The sequence below is a fragment of the Lepisma saccharinum genome, chromosome 1, assembly GCF_977018435.1.
Source record: "Lepisma saccharinum chromosome 1, izLepSacc3.1, whole genome shotgun sequence".
Classification (NCBI taxonomy): Eukaryota; Metazoa; Arthropoda; class Insecta; order Zygentoma; family Lepismatidae; genus Lepisma; species Lepisma saccharinum.
This window is the reverse complement of record NC_139229.1, coordinates 176368552-176392915: the sequence shown is the minus strand read 5'-3', so window position 1 is coordinate 176392915 and position 24364 is coordinate 176368552. Positions and strand designations below refer to the sequence as shown.

The 24364-nt window shown below is 39.0% G+C and overlaps 1 protein-coding gene across 1 annotated transcript in view; it reads right to left on the bottom strand.

Annotated features, from left to right (window-relative positions):
• The window catches only part of LOC146004441 (cytoplasmic dynein 2 intermediate chain 1), an 81453-nt gene that overhangs the window by 4959 nt on the left and 52130 nt on the right, over positions 1-24364 (bottom strand). The window contains exons 14-16 of the mRNA XM_083143299.1: positions 12181-12335; positions 4716-4774; positions 3792-3958 (exon numbers count right to left, since the gene is read on the bottom strand). Coding sequence (XP_082999425.1) covers positions 3792-3958; positions 4716-4774; positions 12181-12335 — 381 coding nt within the window. The remainder of the gene's footprint in view (positions 1-3791; positions 3959-4715; positions 4775-12180; positions 12336-24364) is intronic.

Below are 24364 nucleotides of genomic sequence, written 5' to 3'. Positions count from 1 at the left end.
AAGGAATACGTGATTAAATGCACAGAGGCATAGGCGGTGGAATGGGTGACCCGCAGAAGTAACGCATGTGTGTAAGAGGAGGCGTGTGAGCAGGCAAGAATCATGATCCCAGCATGTTGCACCCAAGGTCACATAAAGAACGAAAACGGGGAACAATACGCGTGACATTGAACTTCGACCAGGCACCAGACCCATACGGAAAATTCCAGAGAGTGGCACCTTCGACGGAAGCATGACGTCAAGGACACGATAAGGGAGTCCGCCGTATATAAGCGCGTGCTGTGCACCGAGGAACCGCAGTGCATCATCACCATGGCCAGGGGCAAACCTATTGACAACACCGTGAGGAGAAGAGTGGTGGAGTTGCAACGGGATGGACTCAGTGAACGGGAAATAGGGCGCCAACTGAACTTACCCAAGTCAACCGTCCACTGCATCATCAAACACCACCAAAATACGGGTACTACAGAGCCAGGTAAGGCACCCGGTCGAAAACGCCTACTGAGCGTGCGTGACCTACGGATATTTAGGCGCTATATCCAGACCAACAATCATGTTTCTGTGGCCGAATTACGACTGTGGACTCGAGAACGCTTTCACATTGAAGTGTCAACCAGAACCATTCGCTGTTACCTACAGCGATGCGGTTACCGAGTGTACAAGGCGAAACGTAAACCCTTCCTTTCCATGTTGAACAAAGGCAATCAACTACGGTGGACACGAATGTACCTGGGATGGACATTTCGGCAGTGGAACAGGGTTTTGTGGACGGACGAATCCATTTTCAATGTTGTGTACGGGAAAATACGGAAAACAGTCATTTGTTGGAAGGAGGAACGGAATGAAGCAAAATGTTATGCACGTCGGGTACAGAAACCTGAGTCAGTGATGGTACGGGGATGCATGACGGCATCTGGGGTTGGCCCACTACACGTCTGTGAGGGCATTGTGAATGCACACGTTTATACACGCATACTGGAGCGGCATCTTCCCACAGTGCGAAGGCACCTGTTCCACAGGCGGCGTCTCATCTTTCAACACGACAATGCCAGGCCTCATACAGCGCGGCTGACAAGAGAATGGTTGACTCGCCATCACGTGCGAACTCTGCCATGGCCACCATCGAGTCTCGACCTCTCGCCCATTGAGAATGTGTGGCGTGTTCTTAAGCAACGTGTGCAACAGAGGGGACCCACGACAGTGGCTGCTCTTATCGCCTGCCTGCAGGAGGAATGGCACCGCATCGATGTGGAATACCTTGAACGACTCGTCTGCAGCATGCCCCGACGCATTGCCACAGTTATTCGCCGACGGGGTGGCATCACACCATGGTAAACAGGATCCCCTCTAACAGTGGTCGAACTTCAATGTCACGTGTATGTGGACGAAAATGTTTTATTTTGTGTGGACACCATACATTGCTGCGTTGCAGCGGAAATTTATGTTTTCCTTTGTTCCATGTAGCCTGCTGAATAAAATATGTTCAGCATATGCATGTGTTCTCCTTTCACAATGCACTCCTATATTTGTGACTGGTCGAACTTCATTGTCACTAAGGTTGTACTTGTTTCTCAATGCTCACGCTAGATGGCAGGCCTCAGGTCAGACAATCGGGAAGAGGGGGTGGGGTGTGCTAGAGAGGTACTCAGATTTATTTCAAATTCAAACAAAAGTGTTCTTCTCCTATACAGCTTTTAAATAACCTACTGCGACTATGATCTTCCCTTCATAAGAATAAACTTCTTTTGCAGGTGTAGATTACGATAACAAGTGTGCACTAAACAGCACCCACTCATTGCAGTTGCTTACGAGTCCAAAAACAAAGCAGCCTCAGAGCAACATGCGTCGCCATCCTTGTCGAACTGACTGAGCCCGGCCAGGTGGTCATTTCAAATTCAAACCTGTGCGTTGACCCAGTGTTGCAATCTCTCCCTGCAGGAAATGAGCTAAGAAGTACTGGATGGTAAATCCATTATGAAAATAAATATCCATGTCAAGCGATACATAAATATAATCTTTATATTATGTACAATCAGTAAATACCAACACTTGGAATGATGCGCCTCCCCAATGGCGTAGTGGTAATGTAATGAAGGTGTGTCGTGTTCAATAGCCATTGGAAGCACGGACTGTACATTTTTAGATGGGGGGCATTGTTCGAAGTGAGGGGGGGATGCGGGGGAATAGTATCTCACCAGCTAGCAAAATTTTCGTACGAAAGCGTGGCAAGCCAGAGGCAACGAAAATTCTGGCGAAGCCAGGCTGGTTGGCAGGTATACCAGAGACCCGGGTTTGAGTCCTGGCTAAAATTCTACACTCCCCCCCCCCTCCAATTGACTAATTGTCACCACATTAAACATCTGTGGGATGTTCATATGTATTAAAATAGCGACAGGTGGAGGGATGCTTTGCGTAAATATTCCTAGCAAGGTATAACCCTCCCCCCCCCCCCCCACACACACACACACACATCACTATCCACTTCGAGCAAATTCTAGTTCAGATCCCACTCTAACCTACAGGGCCAGTCCCGATTATATGTGCATTGTGCATAAAGTGAGTTTAAACTCAAAACTCATGAGACACTTTGTTGCACGGGGACGGAAAAGATGCGTTGTTAATGATAATTTCTGGAGACCTTCCTAAAAACGTTCCATTTATCTAGGTTGAAGTCACTGCCTGTTGCCTAGGCCTGCCATTTAGTTTAGATAATTGAAACAGAAGGCAAATAAGAAGGCAAATAGTTCCTTAAAATCTTTCATAGACGTCACTAGTGTCGCGAAGCAGACGAAGGGAACAGAATACATACATCATTAAGTTTCACCCCGATGGGATGGACGTTGCACCTCTTGACCATAATATCGACTTTAAAATCACAGGCATCCTTTAACTGCTCTTCTTCATCCAATGCTTACTACTTCTATATTTAAAACAAAAATGTGGCATGTATATTCATTATAAAAATTGTTCCATTCTTATATTGCTTGTAAATCGATAAAGATTTTCAAAATAGTAGTTGATGAAAACTGTTTAAGGAAAATGATCGTAATCCTTTCCAGTAACACCTAATTTGGTGTGGTGGGTCATTGCAGAGATGTTTGGTATACAAGGGATCTCTTTTAGTCAAAACTAATCAAGATTTCTCAGTTGTTTTCAGTTTATGTTTGTTTATTAGTATACATATGAAGGTACGGCATACTTTCAATTTCGTGTGGTCCAGTCCCAATATTTTTTTAAAAAAGGCTGAAAGATCCATTCTTTGCCAAATAAATTGTAATTTTCAGGAATATTCGAAATTTGGACATACTGTACCCACTATAATCACACACATTGGAGAAAAAACAATTTGTTCTCATAGTATGGACATGCACCTACTAAACACCAAAGATTTGGTGCTTACCTTCCCACAATAACATGGTGAGACTAAAAAAAAAAAAAAAAAAAAAAAAAAAAAAAAAAAAAAAAAAAAAAAAAAAAAAAAAAAAGAATGCTTGGTAACAGATGACATTATGTTCACATGAACAACACAGCACTGATTTTCAAAACATATCCAAAAATGATCCATGTAATGTCAAATATATCAAAACATCCTTCATGAATATCCCATGGACATTTGTGCGATATGGGAAGAACCAGCTTAATATTCTCTCTCCTTTCCCTTCTTCACATACATGTGCACACACATACATACACACATTATATACATAAGGTATATATGAAAATGCATATGGGAATATCCCCCCTTTTTTCAGCTGTGGAATATTTCCCTCAAAAAATCCAATTCTACATACCTGGATAAACTATCTAAAATAAAAAACACACATGGGCGAGAGCGAGACCACTGAAGGCACATGACAGCTGATTGGACAACTTCTGGCTCTCCGCAGGCACTCCACACAATCACAGGCTTCTCTGACATTGCCTTATGCAGCCTCACACTGCCGTCGCTGCAGCCTACCTGCAAGATAAAAGTGCTGCTTACCAGTGTCCCATTGATTGAAACTTTTTTAAAAAATACCAGTAAGTTAGCAACATAAAAATAACAAACAATGATCGCAAAACCTAACTGGTACGCAGTATCGATGGTAAAGAAATCTAGATTCTTGATATGTGAATGACAAGATATCCAGATTTTGCCGTATCTACCAAATCCTTTTTATACTATGACACAATTCCTATTTTATTTTACATAACCTATGTTATATATTTTATATCCCAGAACTTTGAAAAAGTGCATCAAGGTTTATCTATATCCACTTCCTTAATCAATGTGCGTAACTAAAATTTCAAATATTAATCTTCTTTCTTTCTTTTTTTTTTCTTGTAAGAAAGAAAAACTGCTTGGGAAATTATTTTTAAAAAAGATACTTTCTCCGTATGCAAATTCAGTGCTTACCATACTTTTAAGATTCAAAATAAAGAAAAATTCCTGCAAAAAAATAGATGAGCAACGTCAAATTAATAAAAACATTACTAGATAAGCAAATCCCAACTGAAAAGGCTGATCACATTTATGCATTAAGTCTAAGTTCTTTGACTTAAAATTGCCAAGAAAGTTTTTATAACTCAGGCATAATTTTTCCTTCCGTGTACATTTTGCATATAATATTTATGGGTTTTTTCTTTAAAAAAATATATATTGAACACCTAAAATGACAGAATGGTGAAACTTTCTTAATTTCTTTAAAATGACTAACAAAATTTTGGTTACTTACCAGGAAAAATGGACATTTAAATGGACAGAATTCGATCTTCTTTGCTAATGCAAATGAATCTGAAATTAAAATAATCATGATTGATACAATGTTACAACACATGGGCATACACTGTACACAATAAATTCTAGAATATAGGAAAACTTGAAATGTTATGGAAATATTCTAACATGTTTCTTGCATCACAACCAAGATGTGTGTAATGTAAAATAAAAAAAGATTATCTACCTGCAGAATGAAAGTGCTCTTCAATCTCATAGACAAGCACAATAGGAAGAGGTATGTTTGATATGTCTTGTACAAAATAAAAATCAATTATCAGAACAATCCTAGAATAATATTTTATTCTTGGTTGTGCAATTGGTGGCAAAGATAATGGTGAGCAAATTGTCCATCACTATTTGCATTATTTTCTTCTTCTACATCCTATGTTCTTTTTAAGGAATAAAATTTCCCTGATACCAGAGCTTATTGGTGCTTTTGTGAATGAACATAATGATGGGCACCGACCACTATTATTTTTGCCATTGACTGTACTTTGAATGTTAAGTTGCTAGCATGAACTCTTAATTTTGGGGTTAACCTGTTCGATGTAATCACTGATTGACATATTAAAATAAAACAGTGGTGGAAAGTTGTTACTTGACCATAGATCTGAATTTAGATCCTGGCATTCTACCTTGGTTACAGAAGAAAAGAAACTGTCATGTGGGGTGGACCACGGGAAACAGTACAAAATAAAATATGCCTACAATCAAAATATATTGATGGCTGTGCAATACAGATATACTGCAATTATGGATACACCAAACACTGTGTCTAAACACCAACACCAAACACCATATGTGTACTTTGAACCAGGCAAATGAGCCCCATTGATGTAATCTTGTCTCCCAGACTTAGGAACTGTAAATCATATTTTGCAGCACAATTATGCAGCGATCTGTGACTAATATGCAGTGTCGTGCATGGTGATGGGGTTAACATTGCGGGCTTTGCTGGACAGCTGCACAGACTTGCTCAACATTTTCAGTGGCACTTTCTCTCTGCAGGGTTGCCAATTGTTATTGTACTATTTCCCACAACACACCCTGTATTGGATATCCACATCAAGTGGACACAAAACTCCCCTGCCACATCCTAGTACAGATTTAACCAACTAACCACCCAGTCATTCTGACTTCATCACAATTTCCACCTCTCAGATACTTTGGGGATGTTTTGTCATCTCAAACATGGTTGTCATTAAAGCAATCATAATTCTTGTAGTCAATAGGTCCTGGGTCTGATTCCAAGGAATATTTAAGCAATGCAGGTAGCACTTTAAATTGTAGCTTCAATCTCAATTGGCATATCTCATGTGAACCCAGCTTAGTTAAGGAAGAATTGAAGAGAAGAAGGGAAAGGCATTAGTAACTACATGATTCAGACCCTTACTACAAAAGCTAGAGATAGATTTTGAATTTCCCAAACTCTACATGCCCATGTATCAAACTACACTCCCTGAAGTAATTACGTTAAGATTATCACCATTGCTTTCTTGTACAGTTTTAGAAAGAATGGAACTAGCTACATTGAGCTAAACACACACTCATACTTTTGGATTTCAGTATGATAAGGAAGAAGTGTAAATGTAAGTACATACCAATAACATGTGATAAAGTGGCAGTTTTCATTCATTGTGGTTGATGCTGCGATAGGTTGGTTTCAGGAAAAATAATCTTTCCCTAATGGTTATATCTGTTGCAGAAGTGCACACCCAAATTAAATGCCCACTGTAAAAATTTAACATGTATAAATCTTGCAGACACACATTCTACTTATCTACTGAGAATTTGTTGCTGTTATGAAAAAGTTTCCACAAGTGCTTCAAGTCCTATACAAAGAATTGCATAAAGAAGTTAATTCTTCTTCTTCTTCGTGAGCCTCACCACCAGTCTTGGTCAAGGATCTAATCAAGGTAGTACGGGGAATTTTGGAGTATCATAGAATTGAAGTTGTAGTAGTAATTGTAGTCATAAAGATATCGCAATATTACACTTCACTTTGCTGATCACAAACTTGCATATACACACACAAATTTCAAAATTGAATACCACTCTAGCAGGCAAAACTATATAATATCCACATTGTACAAGAGGAAGGAGATGATAGGAAGGGTATGGATACAGGAAATGGTATCTCGGCTCTGTGTAGTCTGTTAAAAAGAGCGTGTCTGTGTTTGTTCCTTAACGGGCAATGGAAGAAGAGATGATTTGGCATTTGTATGTTTGCTCCACATCACAGGCAGGGGAGGGATTTTGATGCAGCATTGCTAGGTGTTTGTTCGTGTAAACGTGGCCCCATTCGTAGGCAAAGTGTGAAAGTTATCACTTCACGAGAAAGTTTCAGTTTATGAAACCAAGGTTGTCTGAATATTTTCTCTGTGTACCATTTTTAAGTGGTTGTATTTGCAATATGTTTAAGTGCCCAAGCTTCCCATTGGGAATTAAGTTCCATTTCAACTCTGGGTGGAAGGTCAGCATAGAACCATTATGGAAAACTGTGCGTTTACTCACTAAATATATAAAAAATAAAAATGTTAAAAAACTTACGTGAGTGAGTATAAAAGTTTTGCAGACAACGTTTCACGAAGCTACGCTTCGTTTCTTCAGGTCACTTATCAGTATTTAAAATACTTCGTCAAGAACATAAGAAATCCAGGATTAGGTTAAAAGGGGTGATAGGATATGGAATTAAAAATACCTGAAGTTAAAAATGCCATGTAGGCTAAGAAATAAATCTAAAAGATTAGTGCCCGTACTACCATATTGAAGGAGTGGCTGTAGTAGCATACATGTGCTACATTCCTTCTAATGAAAACTCCACAGACTCAGAAGCAGCGCGGGTCACTTCCGGCGTGACATGGAATGTAACAGATTCACTCCTATTATTTCCCCATCGCTTAAACATGTGAATCCAGGCTTCGTTCAGGTTACCGTCGTCCCTGTTTAATTTTTTCCCTCTATCAACACAAATACTTGCGGCCTCGTGAACGTTCAAATCAGGTTGTTTATGTACCCTTTTTACAACTTCTCTTTTATCAACCTTATGGTTAAATTCTAAAATATGTTCAGAAAGCCCGGTTTTCGGAGATAGTTCCCTAATATCCTTGTCATGCTCGTCCCAACGGGTTCCCATGCTGCTTCCAGTTTGTCCAATATACGCTTTATTACAGGAACAGGTAATCTTATATACGCCCTTCTCGTCTCTGACATCTTTTCGCCCTTTTCCATCCTTTTTATATTCAGTAAAAAATTTCTCGATATTTCGGGGAGCTCTCATTCCCCCTTTTATCCTGAAGCCTTTTAGAATTTTGTCAAACTTTTCGGATACCCCTTTTGCATACGGGATGCCGACGTATTTGTATTCTATTTCCCCTACCTCGTTATTCTTACTTATCCCCTTCTTTCCACCTTCATTATTCAAGACTTTAAGTGCCCCCCTCTTTATTCTCCTCATTTCCTCTACTTTATAACCGTTTCTTAACCCTACCTTCATAATCCAATTTTCTTCTTTCTCTCTCTCCTCCCTACAATTACAAAGTCTCCCGGCCCGAATATAGAAGTTCATATATAGATTATTCTTAATTCTGCTTGAGTGTTCAGAATCTTTGTGGATAAATCTGTCCCCTGCTAACTTTTTGTGGTAAACCCCGGTTCGAACATTGCCATTAACCCGTTCAATCCTCAAGTCCAAGTAGTTGATTACTCCTTCATTTTCTACCTCACATGTGAATTTTATTCTATCGTCCTGTCCTCCCATAATTTCGAAAATATAATCTAATTTTTCTTTTTTCCCGATAATCAAGATGTCATCAACATATCTACAAAAATATTTGATATCATTGTTAACCTCACTCAGTGAATCTTTCTCAATGTAATGGAGGAATATGCTGGAAACTATTCCCGAAACAGGGTTGCCCATGGCCAGTCCCTGAATCTGCCTATAAATTTTTCCATTGAAACAGAAATAATTATATCCTGATACTAAATGAAACCACCGAACGAACTCCCAGGCTGTCACAACATCAATTCCCTTATCCATAACCCATCTCTGAAGGCAATCTGCGGCTTTATCTCGAGGGACGCTAGGATACAAATTAACGACATCAAAACTACGAATTTCATCCTCCTCGTCTAGGTTTATCCCCTCCAAGCTCTTCTTCACTTCCCAAGAATTCTCAACACTGAATTCGGTCTTTCCTCCAACCTCCCTTAGCCTCTCTACTAATATTTTCGCTAGTTTATACCCTGGATGAGAATACATGGGTATAATCGGTCTTAACGGGATCCCTTCCTTATGAGTTTTCGGAATACCGAAAGCGATAGGAAGTTCACCCTTCTTACAATATTCAATAAGTTTCTTCTTTTCTGATCGCGGAAGAGTCAAACTGGTTTCTATCCCCTTCTTAACTACATTTTTAACTTTACTTATTGGGTTTCTTTCTATTACTTCAAAATCATCATTGGTGAAACAACTTTCCAATTTCTCCCTATAAGTTTTCTTCTCCATTATAACCAATTTATTTTCCTTATCAGATCTAATAAGGAATAAATCGTGTTTGTTGACCCATACCCTCACTCGTTTAAGTTTTTCACCTAGAATTCGATGCCGTTCTTCCCTATGGCTTTTTGTTTCCCCCCTACCTCTTTCCTTTCTAAACTCTTTCCTAATCCTTTCCTCGATGAAGTCGTGCATTTTATGCCTAAGTTCATTTTTCTCATCCATATCTGACAAAATGCCTATGGCGCGTTCGGTGGCTATAACAAATTCTTCCTTCTCTATTTTGTTCCGACCAATTGCAAATTTATGTCCCTTATCGGTTATTTCGAAAAGTTCACGAGGCAGCTCGTGTTGTGTTAAATTCAAAACATTATTGGTATTATTCTCTTTAATCCCTTCTCTGGAGCAATTTGTCCCCTTATTCCCATATTTACCACTATTCTCGCTATTCCCAAGTAACCTGTTAAACTTATTCAAAATGGTTATTCGGCTTTGGATCTTCACTGCTTCTACGTATTTACTGTGCCTTTCCTCAACCCTGTTCCATGTCAAGCCGTCAAGTTCCCCGCTCAGTTGGAAATATAATTCTAAACACTCCCTATTTAACCTTTCAGATTCAGTGTAGGCCTCACGAACACATTTCCCCAACATCCTGACTTGCATATCGCGTTTTTGTTCAGTCCCCCTTTGACTTAACGGTCGGTACCCCCATTTTAAAAATTGAGGTATTATGTCAAATTTCTTACATCTTTTTAAAAACCACACCCTGTTGATAACATGTACCAATTTAATCCTGGATTTTTGAAAAAGCCGCACTTTTCTCCCCGTATCGGAAGTAATAACCATTATGGAAAACTGTGCATTTACTCACTAAATATATAAAAAATAAAAATGTTAAAAAACTTACGTGAGTGAGTATAAAAGTTTTGCAGACGACGTTTCACGAAGCTACGCTTCGCTTCTTCAGGTCACTTATCAGTATTTAAAATACTTCGTCAAGAACATAAGAAATCCAGGATTAGGTTAAAAGGGGTGATAGGATATGGAATTAAAAATACCTGAAGTTAAAAATGCCATGTAGGCTAAGAAATAAATCTAAAAGATTAGTGCCCGTACTACCATATTGAATATATACCAATGATATCAAATATTTTTGTAGATATGTTGATGACATCTTGATTATCGGGAAAAAAGAAAAATTAGATTATATTTTCGAAATTATGGGAGGACAGGACGATAGAATAAAATTCACATGTGAGGTAGAAAATGAAGGAGTAATCAACTACTTGGACTTGAGGATTGAACGGGTTAATGGCAATGTTCGAACTGGGGTTTACCACAAAAAGTTAGCAGGGGACAGATTTATCCACAAAGATTCTGAACACTCAAGCAGAATTAAGAATAATCTATATATGAACTTCTATATTCGGGCCGGGAGACTTTGTAATTGTAGGGAGGAGAGAGAGAAAGAAGAAAATTGGATTATGAAGGTAGGGTTAAGAAACTGTTATAAAGTAGAGGAAATGAGGAGAATAAAGAGGGGGGCACTTAAAGTCTTGAATAATGAAGGTGGAAAGAAGGGGATAAGTAAGAATAACGAGGTAGGGGAAATAGAATACAAATACGTCGGCATCCCGTATGCAAAAGGGGTATCCGAAAAGTTTGACAAAATTCTAAAAGGCTTCAGGATAAAAGGGGGAATGAGAGCTCCCCGAAATATCGAGAAATTTTTTACTGAATATAAAAAGGATGGAAAAGGGCGAAAAGATGTCAGAGACGAGAAGGGTGTATATAAGATTACCTGTTCCTGTAATAAAGCGTATATTGGACAAACTGGAAGAAGCATGGGAACCCGTTGGGACGAGCATGACAAGGATATTAGGGAACTATCTCCGAAAACCTGGCTTTCTGAACATATTTTAGAATTTAACCATAAGGTTGATAAAAGAGAAGTTGTAAAAAGGGTACATAAACAACCTGATTTGAACGTTCACGAGGCCGCAAGTATTTGTGTTGATAGAGGGAAAAAATTAAACAGGGACGACGGTAACCTGAACGAAGCCTGGATTCACATGTTTAAGCGATGGGGAAATAATAGGAGTGAATCTGTTACATTCCATGTCACGCCGGAAGTGACCCACGCTGCTTCTGAGTCTGTGGAGTTTTCATTAGAAGGAATGTAGCACATGTATGCTACTACAGCCACTCCTTCAATATGGTAGTACGGGCACTAATCTTTTAGATTTATTTCTTAGCCTACATGGCATTTTTAACTTCAGGTATTTTTAATTCCATATCCTATCACCCCTTTTAACCTAATCCTGGATTTCTTATGTTCTTGACGAAGTATTTTAAATACTGATAAGTGACCTGAAGAAGCGAAGCGTAGCTTCGTGAAACGTCGTCTGCAAAACTTTTATACTCACTCACGTAAGTTTTTTAACATTTTTATTTTTTATAGGTCAGCATAGGATAAACTAATGGCGTAGGAAAAAGAGTGCTCTTCGCATTTTTCACATATTGGTCCTGATCAAGATTAAGATTGCTATGAGCTATTACGTACGTGAATTGAGGACTAAAAGTGGTAAACGTTGCAAGTGTCAAAAACAAAAGTATTTGGAAATTGCATCATTCCGCACATCAGCCTGTAAGAATGTGCACACTAGTGACCTCTTTACACACCCTTTGAACTACTTAGAGGGCTACCAGCCACATTTCACATTTACCACATTAAAAAGCATGGCACATTTCACAGTTTAAAGTGGAAAACGGTATGAATTATTGTGGCACTTACAGCGTTTACCAATTTTAGTCTTCAATTGTACTCGTTCATCATTTTGGCGAAGACTTAATGTAGTTTGTAAGATCAGGGGCAGGAGAATGGCTATAGAAGTTAATGAATGCAAAAAAAATTACTTACCAAAACTAGGATTATACAATCTTGGCACTGGTTTCCCTCCAGTTGCTAAACAATGAACAATGTGTCCAGTATTTGTTGCAACAAATAAGTGGTTTGGATCTTGAGGTCCAGCTCGCAGATCGTAACATTGTAAATTACCTCTCAACTCTGGATCTCTGAAAATAAAATGAAATTATATCAATTTATGAACATGATGTAGTCAAGAATGTGTCATTCATTACTAATACATAACAAACCCACAAATTTGTAATATTGTGAAAAAAAGAGAATAATTTGTACAATGTACATAGCTTCTAATATTAAGTAAATGCAGTCTTAGGAATAAAAATCGGGATTAAAAGTAAGGTACAATAAGACAGAATGAATATCAAGGTCTATCAACGTTTTGGGGATATCAGAACCCCATCATCATGGGATGACCTTTTATTTTTGTTCTGTGTAGACTGATGTACTTGTATGCTGATTTTATCACACATAATCTACAGTAGTTTTGTTCTTACAAAATTCGAATAGTGTCCAGTTGCTGGTTCTTGGACTTCTACTAGAATGCCACTGCAAGTGACCATTTGATTTGCACACATAATCAACTATGAAAATATTTTGGTATGATGCCCCACAGTACACTGACAACAGTCACGTTTGCATGGTAAATGCACTTTTCATAATTTACAAATTAGTACAGTACAACACTCCAACATGCATGCATGTCCAATAATCCTATGTACTGAACCCGTTTCTATACCATATTTTAGAAAGGATTAATGATTAATTTGTCTTCATCTTTAACACAAATTTTGAGATTTTACCAACCAACTCCATCTTCAAATGAAAATGCAGACAAAACAACAGGTTAGATAATCCAGGGGTGTATAATATGGATGCAAATGCAATTACAATCCTATTTAATGTGAATGGAATGGATGCACATTCATAGGAAGATCCATCCATTCTATTAATGAAAGAATTCAATTATAATAGAATTCATAAATACCCCCACCACTAATCTAGCCGAACACATGAAACCAAAGGTAAGGGCATTTATCAGGCACTTAACTTGCACTCAACACCAAAATCCAGGAAGCATACACTATAATGTACTTTCCACATAAATTAAACATTCATAATAGAGCTGCTCGGTATACAGTGAAAACAGAAATTAATGAATCATCAATTATCAGTTTCAATCCGTGCTTTCACCTTTCACGTTACCAACATGTTACCAATCAACAAAACAGAATATACCGACAACGTGCAAGTTGGTCTTCTTCTTGAGTGTGTAATATAAACCTATCATTCCTCCACAGAGTACAAAAAATATTAAAATTGCACTTTAAAATTAAATACAAAAGATTCTCTCTGTCATTGTATTGTATAGGAACCTTCAACATTTAAAATGCAGGTGTGTAAAAAAAACTTACGAAATACACGTATAAAAATGGAAATTTGACCATCGGTAAACCATTGTTATAATCATGGCAATTTCCTACAGGTCTCTTGCATTGTACTTAATGTACTACACTCAAACTGAAGTCCAAATTCCTCCTCATTTCTCTTGATGTGTCTGTCATCTTATATCTGTGATCATCTTGCCAGTCACTAGATGTAAAAATGCACCTAACCGTCGATAGACTTTAAATTGCGTTACTAGAGAAAATTTACGCAAACCACGTTGAGTAGATGTTTAATATGCAAACTGCGTTACATTGTTGAATAATATGCAAACCACGTTACATTGTTGAATAATACGCAAACCACGTTAAATTGTTGAATAATATGCAAACCACGTTACATTGTTGAATAATACGCAAACTGCGTTACATTGTTGAATAATACGTAAACTGCGTTAAGTGATTAATAATATGCAAACCGCATAGATTATGTATATTTCACAAACCACGTTAAAATTTAATAATACAGGGTGTTTTCTTTAAAACTCATGGTTTTCTTTGTTGTGTAAAATTTGTAAATAAAGTATTATTTCCATGCGGTTTGTGGCAAATGAATAAGGAAGGATGGGAGATTTATTGGAGTATGTTTACCGGTTTATATGCATCCCGGGTAATATCGCCCACGCCTCAACAAAAACAGCAAATATTCACCAGTGTACCTTTCGCGTCTATATGGTCTGGGGGTTTGAATGCAGTGCGGAGGTTTAAGTTTCCTCCTGTAGATAGCACCGTTGTCATTGTCAACAATAACCAGGAAACTGAGCTGTTATATTGTTGTGCTGGAAAGTTGTGTGCTTTTGCATAATTGTTGTGCTGAAAAGTTGCGTTAATGTGATCAGGACACGCAGTAAGAATGGTGTACTCCTTGCAGGAACGTGTGTTTATCGTGAAAAGATTTTGGAAAACTGATTCTGTTGTTGCTACGCAAAGGGCATTTAGAAACAAATTTGCCTCACGTTCTGCCCCAGACAGGAACACAATATTGTCGCTAGTGAAGAAATTGGAAGAAACAGGATCGCTTCTGAGTGAGACAGGGAAGCATCGGACCCCGCGGGCAGGTGTTGTGGAAGATGTCAGTGCTCGACTCTTGAGGTCGCCCAAGAAATCTCTCAGTCGTTTGTCACAAGAAAACGGCTATAGCTATTCAACATGTCAAAAGGCAGCGAAAACTGCGAAACTAAGGGCGTACAAAATTACAGCTGTTCAAGAATTGAAGGATCCAGATAAAGTTAAACATGTAGATTACTGTAATTGGTTTTTAATGTTTATTGTACGTAATCCTGATATTCTGAAAATAACGTGGTTTGCTGATGAAGCCTGGTTTCATCTCTCTGGGTATGTTAATTCTCAGAATACACGGATATGGGCAGCTGAAAATCCACATAGTGTAATCGAAATTCCGTTGCACTCACAGAAAGTTGGGGTATGGTGCGCTGTCTCAGCATCACGTATAGTGGGTCCAATTTTCTTCAATGAAACAGTGAACACAGAGTGGTACAGGGCAATATTCATGGAATTTGTTGAAAGTTTGGACGACAATGAACTCACACAGAGTTATTTTCAACAGGATGGTGCTACATGCTATACATCGCATGACAGTATGGCACTGATTGAAAGTTTCTTTGCGAATAGGGTTATTTCAAAGGGATTGTGGCCTCTGAGGTCTCCAGACTTAACTTCACTTCTTTCTGTGGGGCTTCCTAAAGGGACGTGTGTACATAAACAACCCTACATCCCTGGAAATGTTGAAGCAGAACATTTTCACTGAAATTGCGAACATTAGCGCAGAAACACTATGTCAGACAGCTCTTAACATGGAACGGAGTGTTCGACTTTGTTTACAGGAAGGAGGTCGACACTTTCAGCACCTTCTTTAAAGGTGAGATGTTATGTCATATGTCTGTGCCACAATTTTTATGTTTTATTTATGTTTGAGTGAATACAAAAAAAAAGAACCCATTTTCATTTTCATCAATTCAGTTTAGCAAAAATCCAATACTTCAATGTTATTGTAGGGTACACTGGTGAATATTTGCTGTTTTTGTTGAGGCGTGGGCGATATTACCAGGGATGCATATAAACCAGTAAACATACTCCAATAAATCTCCCATCCTTCCTTATTCATTTGCCACAAACCGCATGGAAATAATATTTCATTTACAAATTTAACACAACAAAGAAAACCATGAGTTTTAAAAAAAATCACCCTCTATATGAGCTATAGTTTCTACATCCAGTTCATTTGGTAGTCCACCAAAACAATCAAGCTTCTATAGCTCATGAATAATATACTCTGGTCTAAGCAGCACCATTCTGATGAGTATCACTCAGATTTCAGTACATGTATAATTGTGACATTATTCTGGATCAGTAATGAGCTGTTAATATCATTCTTCTTTATCAATTTGCAAACAAACCATGTTCGACCTAATGACGATGTGATAATAGTTTGATAAAGCTGTTTATAGACTTTCTTGATTCCTTAGTTGCTGCAATTCAGTCACAGAACTCAACAAATAGTATGAAATCACAATAGTATCCAACCTAATAAGCTTTGCCCTTGAACATTTCAGAGTAGCTTTGCCAATACTTGTAATGAATTGGACAAATAGTTAATGTTGCGTTTTTAATTAGGACTAAGTTGATGATTCACTGAGCAAAATTTCTTCACAACACTGACATATCATCAAATATTTCTATTAATAACCTTTGAAATTTCCGGGACAAATTATCAGGTACAGTCGGAGAAAGAATTACCTGGGCCACGGGACCTAGAATTTCGTAACATCTTAAAGCCTGTTGTTTATGCAACCCAAATAACAAATTATTTGGTTAAGTTTGTCTGGTGGATCTGAGTTCTCTGGAAGGTTTGAGCATTGATAGCATGAGTCACATGACTCATGCCCCAGCAACAACAAACAACAGCTGGGTGCTACGTGGCCTCAAGAAGAACATTTCAGCAACTGTTTTCTTAAACAATTAGTGTGTGGCAGATCTTGTTAAGTCCAGTTTATGCACTGGACCTACAGATTAAAGTGGGATCTGAACCAAATGTCCCTCTATCTGGTATTGAATTCGGAAGCCTTTCGTTACATGTCGAAGACGTTACCACTATGCCATCAGAGAGGCAATGGAACCACTTGAGAAAGAAACTAGTGAAACCATATTTGGCGTAAATTTTAAAAATAAGACAATATTTTGTGGTCACAGTTTTGAACCGTGGGAGAGGCATACATATTTTTTGTCTCATCGTCCATTTCACGAGTTTATAATTCTTCCTCACAGACACGATTAATACGAGTGGTAGAAGAAAACCTAAGTAAAATAACTGAAACAGAAATAAAAGGAAAAAGCGAAACAAATTTTATCCATAATATTCTGCAGTCACTTCAGTCATGTTTAAGGAATGCTACCTTTAAAGAGAGCCGTAGTCTCTAACTTGTCTTTTCCCCTTCCCTTGTGCTCTCGATTCCCTCTGTCACGATTGGTCTAAAATTAATTAATGCGACGTTAATTTAGCAATCCAAACAACAAAACAATGCACAATCAACTGCTCAACATTTCAATTTTTTTCGAATCGGTAAACAATTGAGATGCAGTAAAATGAAGCAAGAAGCAGTAATAAACTAGGAATTTGGTACGGTATAGAATTAAATCTGTTAAGATGTTCCATTTGATTGGATTTTTGTTATTTAGTGTCACTATTCTTTTGGCAAATAGCGACAATAAAGATGAGTAATGAGTGATGATATGATGACATTAACGGACACTCACCAAGAACACCCATGGCCAAGCCGAGATTCGAATCAGGGAACCATGCTGTTGTAGCGTGCTGTGCTAACCACTCCGCCAAGGAGGTTGGTTAGGAGTGGACATTATACCATATTTTGTGTGCGCAATTGGGATCAATCAATGGAGTGACTAGGCATATTACATTATTATTATATTCATATTACAATATCACGTCATATTATTCGGCACAAAGTAACATCAGAGACATTCAATCTTGCATTATTGCCTTTCAACTATTTCTTCGACTTCAGGTTAATAACATCAATAAGATAAATTATGAAACAAATGATAATGAATGTGGGATATTGACAGTTATTTAGAATTACCTGACACAAGCAACATTAAGCAGACTCGGTGGGCAAGCTCATTAAGTGGTCAACCTTCGATCTCGTCACCAAAGTTCCCGGATTTGAGTACCGTTCTTGTCACAGGTGTTTGAGTATTTCGTCATTAATTTCATGTAATGGTCACTCGTCCGCGACTAGGAAGAAAAGTGATGTTACGTAACAAAAATAATAAAAATAAACATGATCGAAGAGTACTTATTTCATCTCTCACGAAATCTCCTATAAAACTGGGATATATATACAGTACTGGCCAAAAGAGTGTCAACTTTTGGTTTCTTTGCTGTAACTGAGGTATTTATTGCGAGAATTACACAATATTTGCACCAAAACATCTTCAAATGGATTACATTCGACTGATAACCGAGTGGTTCGGCAAACTGTGAAATTGTCTACAAAAGAACAAATTGATGTAAACAGAAAAAAATACACACCTTCGAACATTAAGAAATATTGCACTTCAGTTCACCGGGAAAGGTCAAAACTGGTGTTGATGAACACAAAACTAACAAGCAGCATCTAGTACTTTGTGGCAAAGCCTTTGGCATCAATAGCGGCTTGGCAACGACGCGGCATGGAGTCGATGAGATTGTGGATAAAAGAGACTGGTATCTTCTTACATTCCTCCTCCAACTGAGAAAACTTCTCATCAACATTTCGTGCTCTCTTCCCTGCCAGACGACGGTCCAACTCCTTCCACATGTGCTCAATCGGATTGAGATCCGGGGATTGGCTGGGCCACTCGAGAACATTAATGCGACGATGGCGGAACCAGTTGCGGATGTGCTTGGAGGTGTGTTTTGGGTCGTTTTCTTGTTGGAGGGTGAAGTTACGGCCAAGGGTATGGAGAGCAAATGGTCTCATTGTGTTCTCCAGTATGTCCTCGTACTGAAAACGGTCCACAATACCATTGATTCGGCGTAGTGGGCCAATGCCATTGACAGTGATGCACCCCCACACCATCACAGATCCCCCTCCATGCTTGACTGTAGGAAGTTGAAACGTGGGATCAAATTCTCTGGCCGACAAGACATCTAATCCACACTATTCCGTCTGTTCCAAAGAGGCAATACTTTGATTCATCACTCCAGACCACATCTTTCCATTCTCTCCTGGTGCACGCCAGATGGGCTTTTGCCCATACAAGTCTGGCCTTCTTATTCTTCGCCGAAATCAACGGTTTCTTGACAGGGCAACGTCCATTGAGACCAGCCGCTTGGAGACTACGTCTGATGGTCCTTCCAGATGGCGACGGGATTGTTGGGAATGATAACTCCCGAGCAATGTCGGCTGACGTCAGTCTGGGATTGCTTCTGCTGGTGCGAAGGATGGTCCTGTCGACGTGTCTCGACGTGATCCTGGGTCGTCCTATATGGGATTCCTTCACAACACCTTCCTGTTGCTTCCACCGCTTCAGAAATTTTGATACTGCACTTCTAGTGATTCCAAACTGTGTTGCCAGTTCCTGCAGTGGTCGCCCTTGTGCGCGTCCGTTAGCAATGCCTCTCTGCATGTCCGGAGACAGATTGGTGCATCCACGGCGAGCACCCATACTCTGATAACATAGACATGTTTCATGATGATCACAAATTGGACAATGTCTGGTACACATTGTTACAATCATTAACCAGAATGGATAGGTACAATAGTAATTTTTCGGCAGGTTTTGTAATTCCTTAATATTATGATGAAAATGGTACACTTCGATCAAAGTACATACGTTGAGCATCAGAAACATCCTCAACAACATATCATGCGACGTTCATCCTCATCGGACAAGATGTATGCGAAAAAAACACGAAGTTGACACTCTTTTGGCCAGTACTGTATGAAATATATGTATCTTCATATACTTTTTCAATTTCTATATTTAACTAGCAGAGACCGAGAACGGGAGAGCAATTTTCAATTCGAGAAACCGAGAGACGGTGACACTGTAAAGTCTTGTTTCTTTCTTGACATTCCCTAATTGAGTTGTTGTTCTGTTCGTTATTGGCTTTGTATTGGCAATTGTCATTATTCTTCCCCTGTAGGTAAACCATAACGACGATTTATGATGAAATAAAGCAGATAAAAGGGCAAGAACAAGGAAGTCATACCTGCCCGGGGCTTAAACCCAGAACCTTACGTAACGAAATTTGAAATTCTGGAGAAGGCATTTGTGTTTCGCTTGGCTTTCTCTTTCCTCAACTTCTGTTATTTTATCATGCACGTACGTATAATTAAAATGGATCTGAGAAAATACGTTGCGATCCATAATTGTGTTGGTTAGATGCTATAAATGTGAACTCCAACATGGAATAAATTATTCCCTTTTGTATGTGGTTGAACACGAAATTTTCTTACACTGTGACAATTTTTTTTTTTAGTTTTTTCTGCACAGATAAGCTAATCTGGACTGGACCTTCAGTTTAAAATGGCATACGAACTACTACGTGTATCCACCGTGTATCGAACCCGGGATCCCTTGATTATAAGGTGACGACGTTATCATTACGGCATCGAGAAGGCCCCGTGAGAAAATATTATTCACTCGATCTATACAATAATTTATTTAAACATTTACATTCTCGTTTTCTTCTTTCTTTTTTGTTAACTACTCTTCTACGACTCTTTTTTTGTCTTGGAATTTCTTCTTGTTTAAGGAAAAAAAGAATGCATGCAGGCTGTATACCCCCCCCCCCCTTGCAAATAGATAGAAAGCTCCTTCTCGAGAACTAATTTATAAATAACATAACCATTAGGAAACAATTCGAACATTAACTTATATAACTGCAGATGAAACAATACTTACAGACGCTAACGAAATATCTATTCTTGTATAAGCTCACAGGCAACAGGTATCTGGTGAGTCATTCACTCTTGCTAACTACGAGTGAAGGTCACTGAACCAAAGGGTGGCAAACAGGTGTCTGCTCTACGAAACTAGGGTTAGCAGACGAGGCCAGTGTTCCTGTTATCAATGACGTACGAAATAAGGAGGAACACAGCTTTCATATCAAACTAGACGTGTGTTTTGGTCCCGTCATTGCATGTAGAACACTTTCTCGTCATGGCCTTGAAGGCCTACGTAAAGGATTCTCTGCAAGAAAGATATCTTATCATTGAGGGGAGGAAAAGTTGTGTGTGTGTATCGAGGTCCTTCAACTTTGGTATTTTCTTCATTTCAGAACGCGTGCTGTATCGTCGATTTAATCCAATCTAGCCGTTCTAGGTTTTAGGTCCTGTTTCTGTTCGGTAATTTCACATTGTGTTCCTGCTTATGTTATTCACGGCGAAGCTTCTGGTTTCGATAATCTGGACAATAACGGGATTGTGTTGGTTGGTTGATTTGCTGTCTTAAGTCCACTATATGCACAGTAAGACTAATCACGAATGCACCTACAGTTTAAAGTGGTATCCGAACCACTATGTGCCTACACATTACTTTGCTGCTAGATATTTGCATGATAAGATGTAGGAAGTGCTACATTTTCAGTGTGAGGAATTAAGATTTATGATTTATTTCTGATACGAAGAATTGGAGAATGGAGTAGTGACCCCCCCCCCCCTCCACACACACACAAGATATCAGCCGTGGTTTTTATAACTAAATATAACATGGATGAATTGTGTCAAGAAAAACTAGAGCCTATTCACATCGCTACGGAACTTGGAAGAACGTCTACGTAGAGATTAGTTCCGACAAAATCAGGACGTATAGTAAATGAAAAAGTGCTACCTTATGATTTGCACCAAGCCATGAAGGCATGTAGGGGGTGCGGAGTTAGGGTCCCACACTTTCTTGTTACAGCCGAAGGTGGGGATAATGTGATCAGCACCATGCCCCTGGCCATCTTTAACCCCCCCCCCCCAGTTTCCTACACGTACCCACTTTATACGATGCTGGGTGGGCGCCGGAGCCACTTGAACAGGTGGACAAAATTCCATTTCTCCCCAGTCGGGGATCTAACTCAGATCTATCGCATGGTAATCAAACTCCCTAAAGACAGAGTTACTGCAGCATATATAGTATAGTAGCCTTTGCAATTAAGGCAAGAATTATTTTAGCGTTTCATTCAACGGTTTTAGGGAAATCATTTTCGGACATAGGCTATAACTCTTGTCGGTTCTGCTACCTGGCTTGAGAAAAGGAGATTTTCTGACGAACAATATTCCACCTGACAAGTCACGTGACTTTCCTACATTTCCTGTGTCTGTTGGCTATTACAAGAAAGACGAGTTGCTCCTTGAGACAGACAAGCACCCGATCACCTAAAGGTGCAATGTGTGTTGCCTACCTTTCCAGCATTATTTACTGGCATCAAAGTCTTATGGGGAAGAACTTTTTTCCACCACTGTACATAACCCATGATGAACTTTGTGACAAATCCTGTCTTCCAATCCATTTTTCGATCGATTCTTCTTGTGGTGAAGCAATGTTCTAATTGACAAACTTTGTCGTATGTCCAAATAAATTGTGTCAAATCCTGACAGTTCTGTTCGCTGAACCATGATTCCGAAACAATAAATTCCTTTCACGTGATGAGATTAGTGTAATCCACACTTCCATAACTGGTTCAAAACTTGAATATCCTTGCTCAAACTATCAGTCTTTTACCGACTGCACCATAATGATGAGTGTTGAAAATAGATATCCATGGACATCCATGTAGAGTGAAGTGTACAAGGGTCTTGTTATTTAAGCATTTTGGTTTTATTAACCACAAACAACATTTTACACAATCTGTGCTTTCACCTTTCACGTTACAGACATGTTACCAATCAACAAAAAGAATATACCCTGACAACGTGCAAGTTGTAGTCTTCTTCGAGAGTGTAATATAAACCTATCAGATATGTGGGAAAATGTTAAAATGAGGAAACATTTTCAACATTATGCTCTGTTGGGATCATCAGGATTGAATGTATAATGTGGGAAAATATAAAAATCAGGAACGTAAAATCGGGGCTCCTCTGTACTTGCTTTTACTGCAGTGAATAATAATGTATTTATTATGAGAATTGGATTTGTCATATTGAAGTTTGTTGTAATGATGTATTGTACCATTGTTTGTGATACTTGGTTTGTGTAATTCAGATGAAATGTGTAAATGTCTGAAAATTTCTGTGGTCACAGTTAAGCAGTAAACCTGTTCTGTCACCAATGATGAAGGAGACAGTAAACACTTACCACACGAAGAGAAATAATTCTATATTTCGCGATCTGAGTCGCATTTTCAAGGTAGAAGAAAGAAAGATCGGCGTCACATGGAGTAGAGGCACAGAATACTGACCGTAGCATCTCTACGATCAGTGTTGCCAGAAACAGTTGATAGATAACGAAAAGTACTTTAACCAGTGTTTACTGTAAGGTGGGTGGGTACTTTCGGGGAGGAGGAAAGAGTTACTGGTTGGCTAGGTTGAGTCTGGGAGGTATAGTGGCATGCATGCCTGCTATATAGGCCCTTTCCCATCGCCTGCGGAAAGATGTGTAAGAGTGGGGAGGTAAAAGATGGATGATGGCAACATGGAAGCAGTTATTGAAGGTGGTGTTATGGCTGTTGGTGTGGATGACAACTGTGAAATCGGAGTTTTGGGTGGAGGAACGGTGTTTATTGATCCTTAGGTTCAAGGGGGTGGAGGTTTCGCCTAAGTAGAAGTTGCCGCAGATTTGGCAGATGAGGGTGTAAATGAGGTTGGATGAGTGGCAGGTGCCCTTATGGCGAAGGGTGATCTCACCTGCCGCTGTGGGGATCAGGAGGGTGGGGGAGGTGATAAGTATGGGGCAGGTCTTGCATCTGGGTTTGTTGCACCTGTGAGGTGGGGGAGTGGTGTGGAAGGGGTGGAAGTGTTTCGGACCAAGATGTTTTGGAGGTTGGGGGGCGATGGAAGACGACCCTTGGTTTATCCCAAAAGATGTGCCTGGTGTCAGGATCACTGTACAGGATGGGGAGGAGTGAGTGGTATTATCTGTCTATGTTTGTGAATGTGTGTGTATGTAAAGGAGGAAGGAGGAAGAGAGTGTACACGCGAACGTACAAGTTGTAAATGAAAATGTAATATTTTGATATTACCTTCTGTAATTGGAGACTTGTCTCTGTTGAAGGGAAATAAATAAATAAATAAAATTTCGCAGTCACTTGCATGCCTGTCTGCAGCCCACTTGGCAATTTCAGTTCAGTCGTATTTTTAAAGTGTTTACGTGTTACAAGCGTTCTCATAATTTTCTATTGTTTTAGAAGAAAAAGTTATGTACTATTCGTATGTCATTACAAATTCTTGTAGATGTCTGTAGACTATTTTCAACAGAAATCCCAGGTGTTCCTGTTCCACACAGAAATACTGTGTGGAACCTAGTGAACAAATTGAGGCAAACAGGATCTATTATCCATGAGAAGTGAATGGTAAAACTGCATGTATTTACAAGAGTAGAAAAATTAGAACATACTCCATAAAAATTGCTCCTACGACTTGCACAGGAAACCGTAATTTCCGTAACAGCAGCATGGCGAGCTACCAAATTTTTAAAACTGAAACCATACAAGGCCACTGTTGTTCAGGAACTACTACCATGTGATAATGAATCAGGTAAATTTCTGTAACTGGATTTTGGGGAAT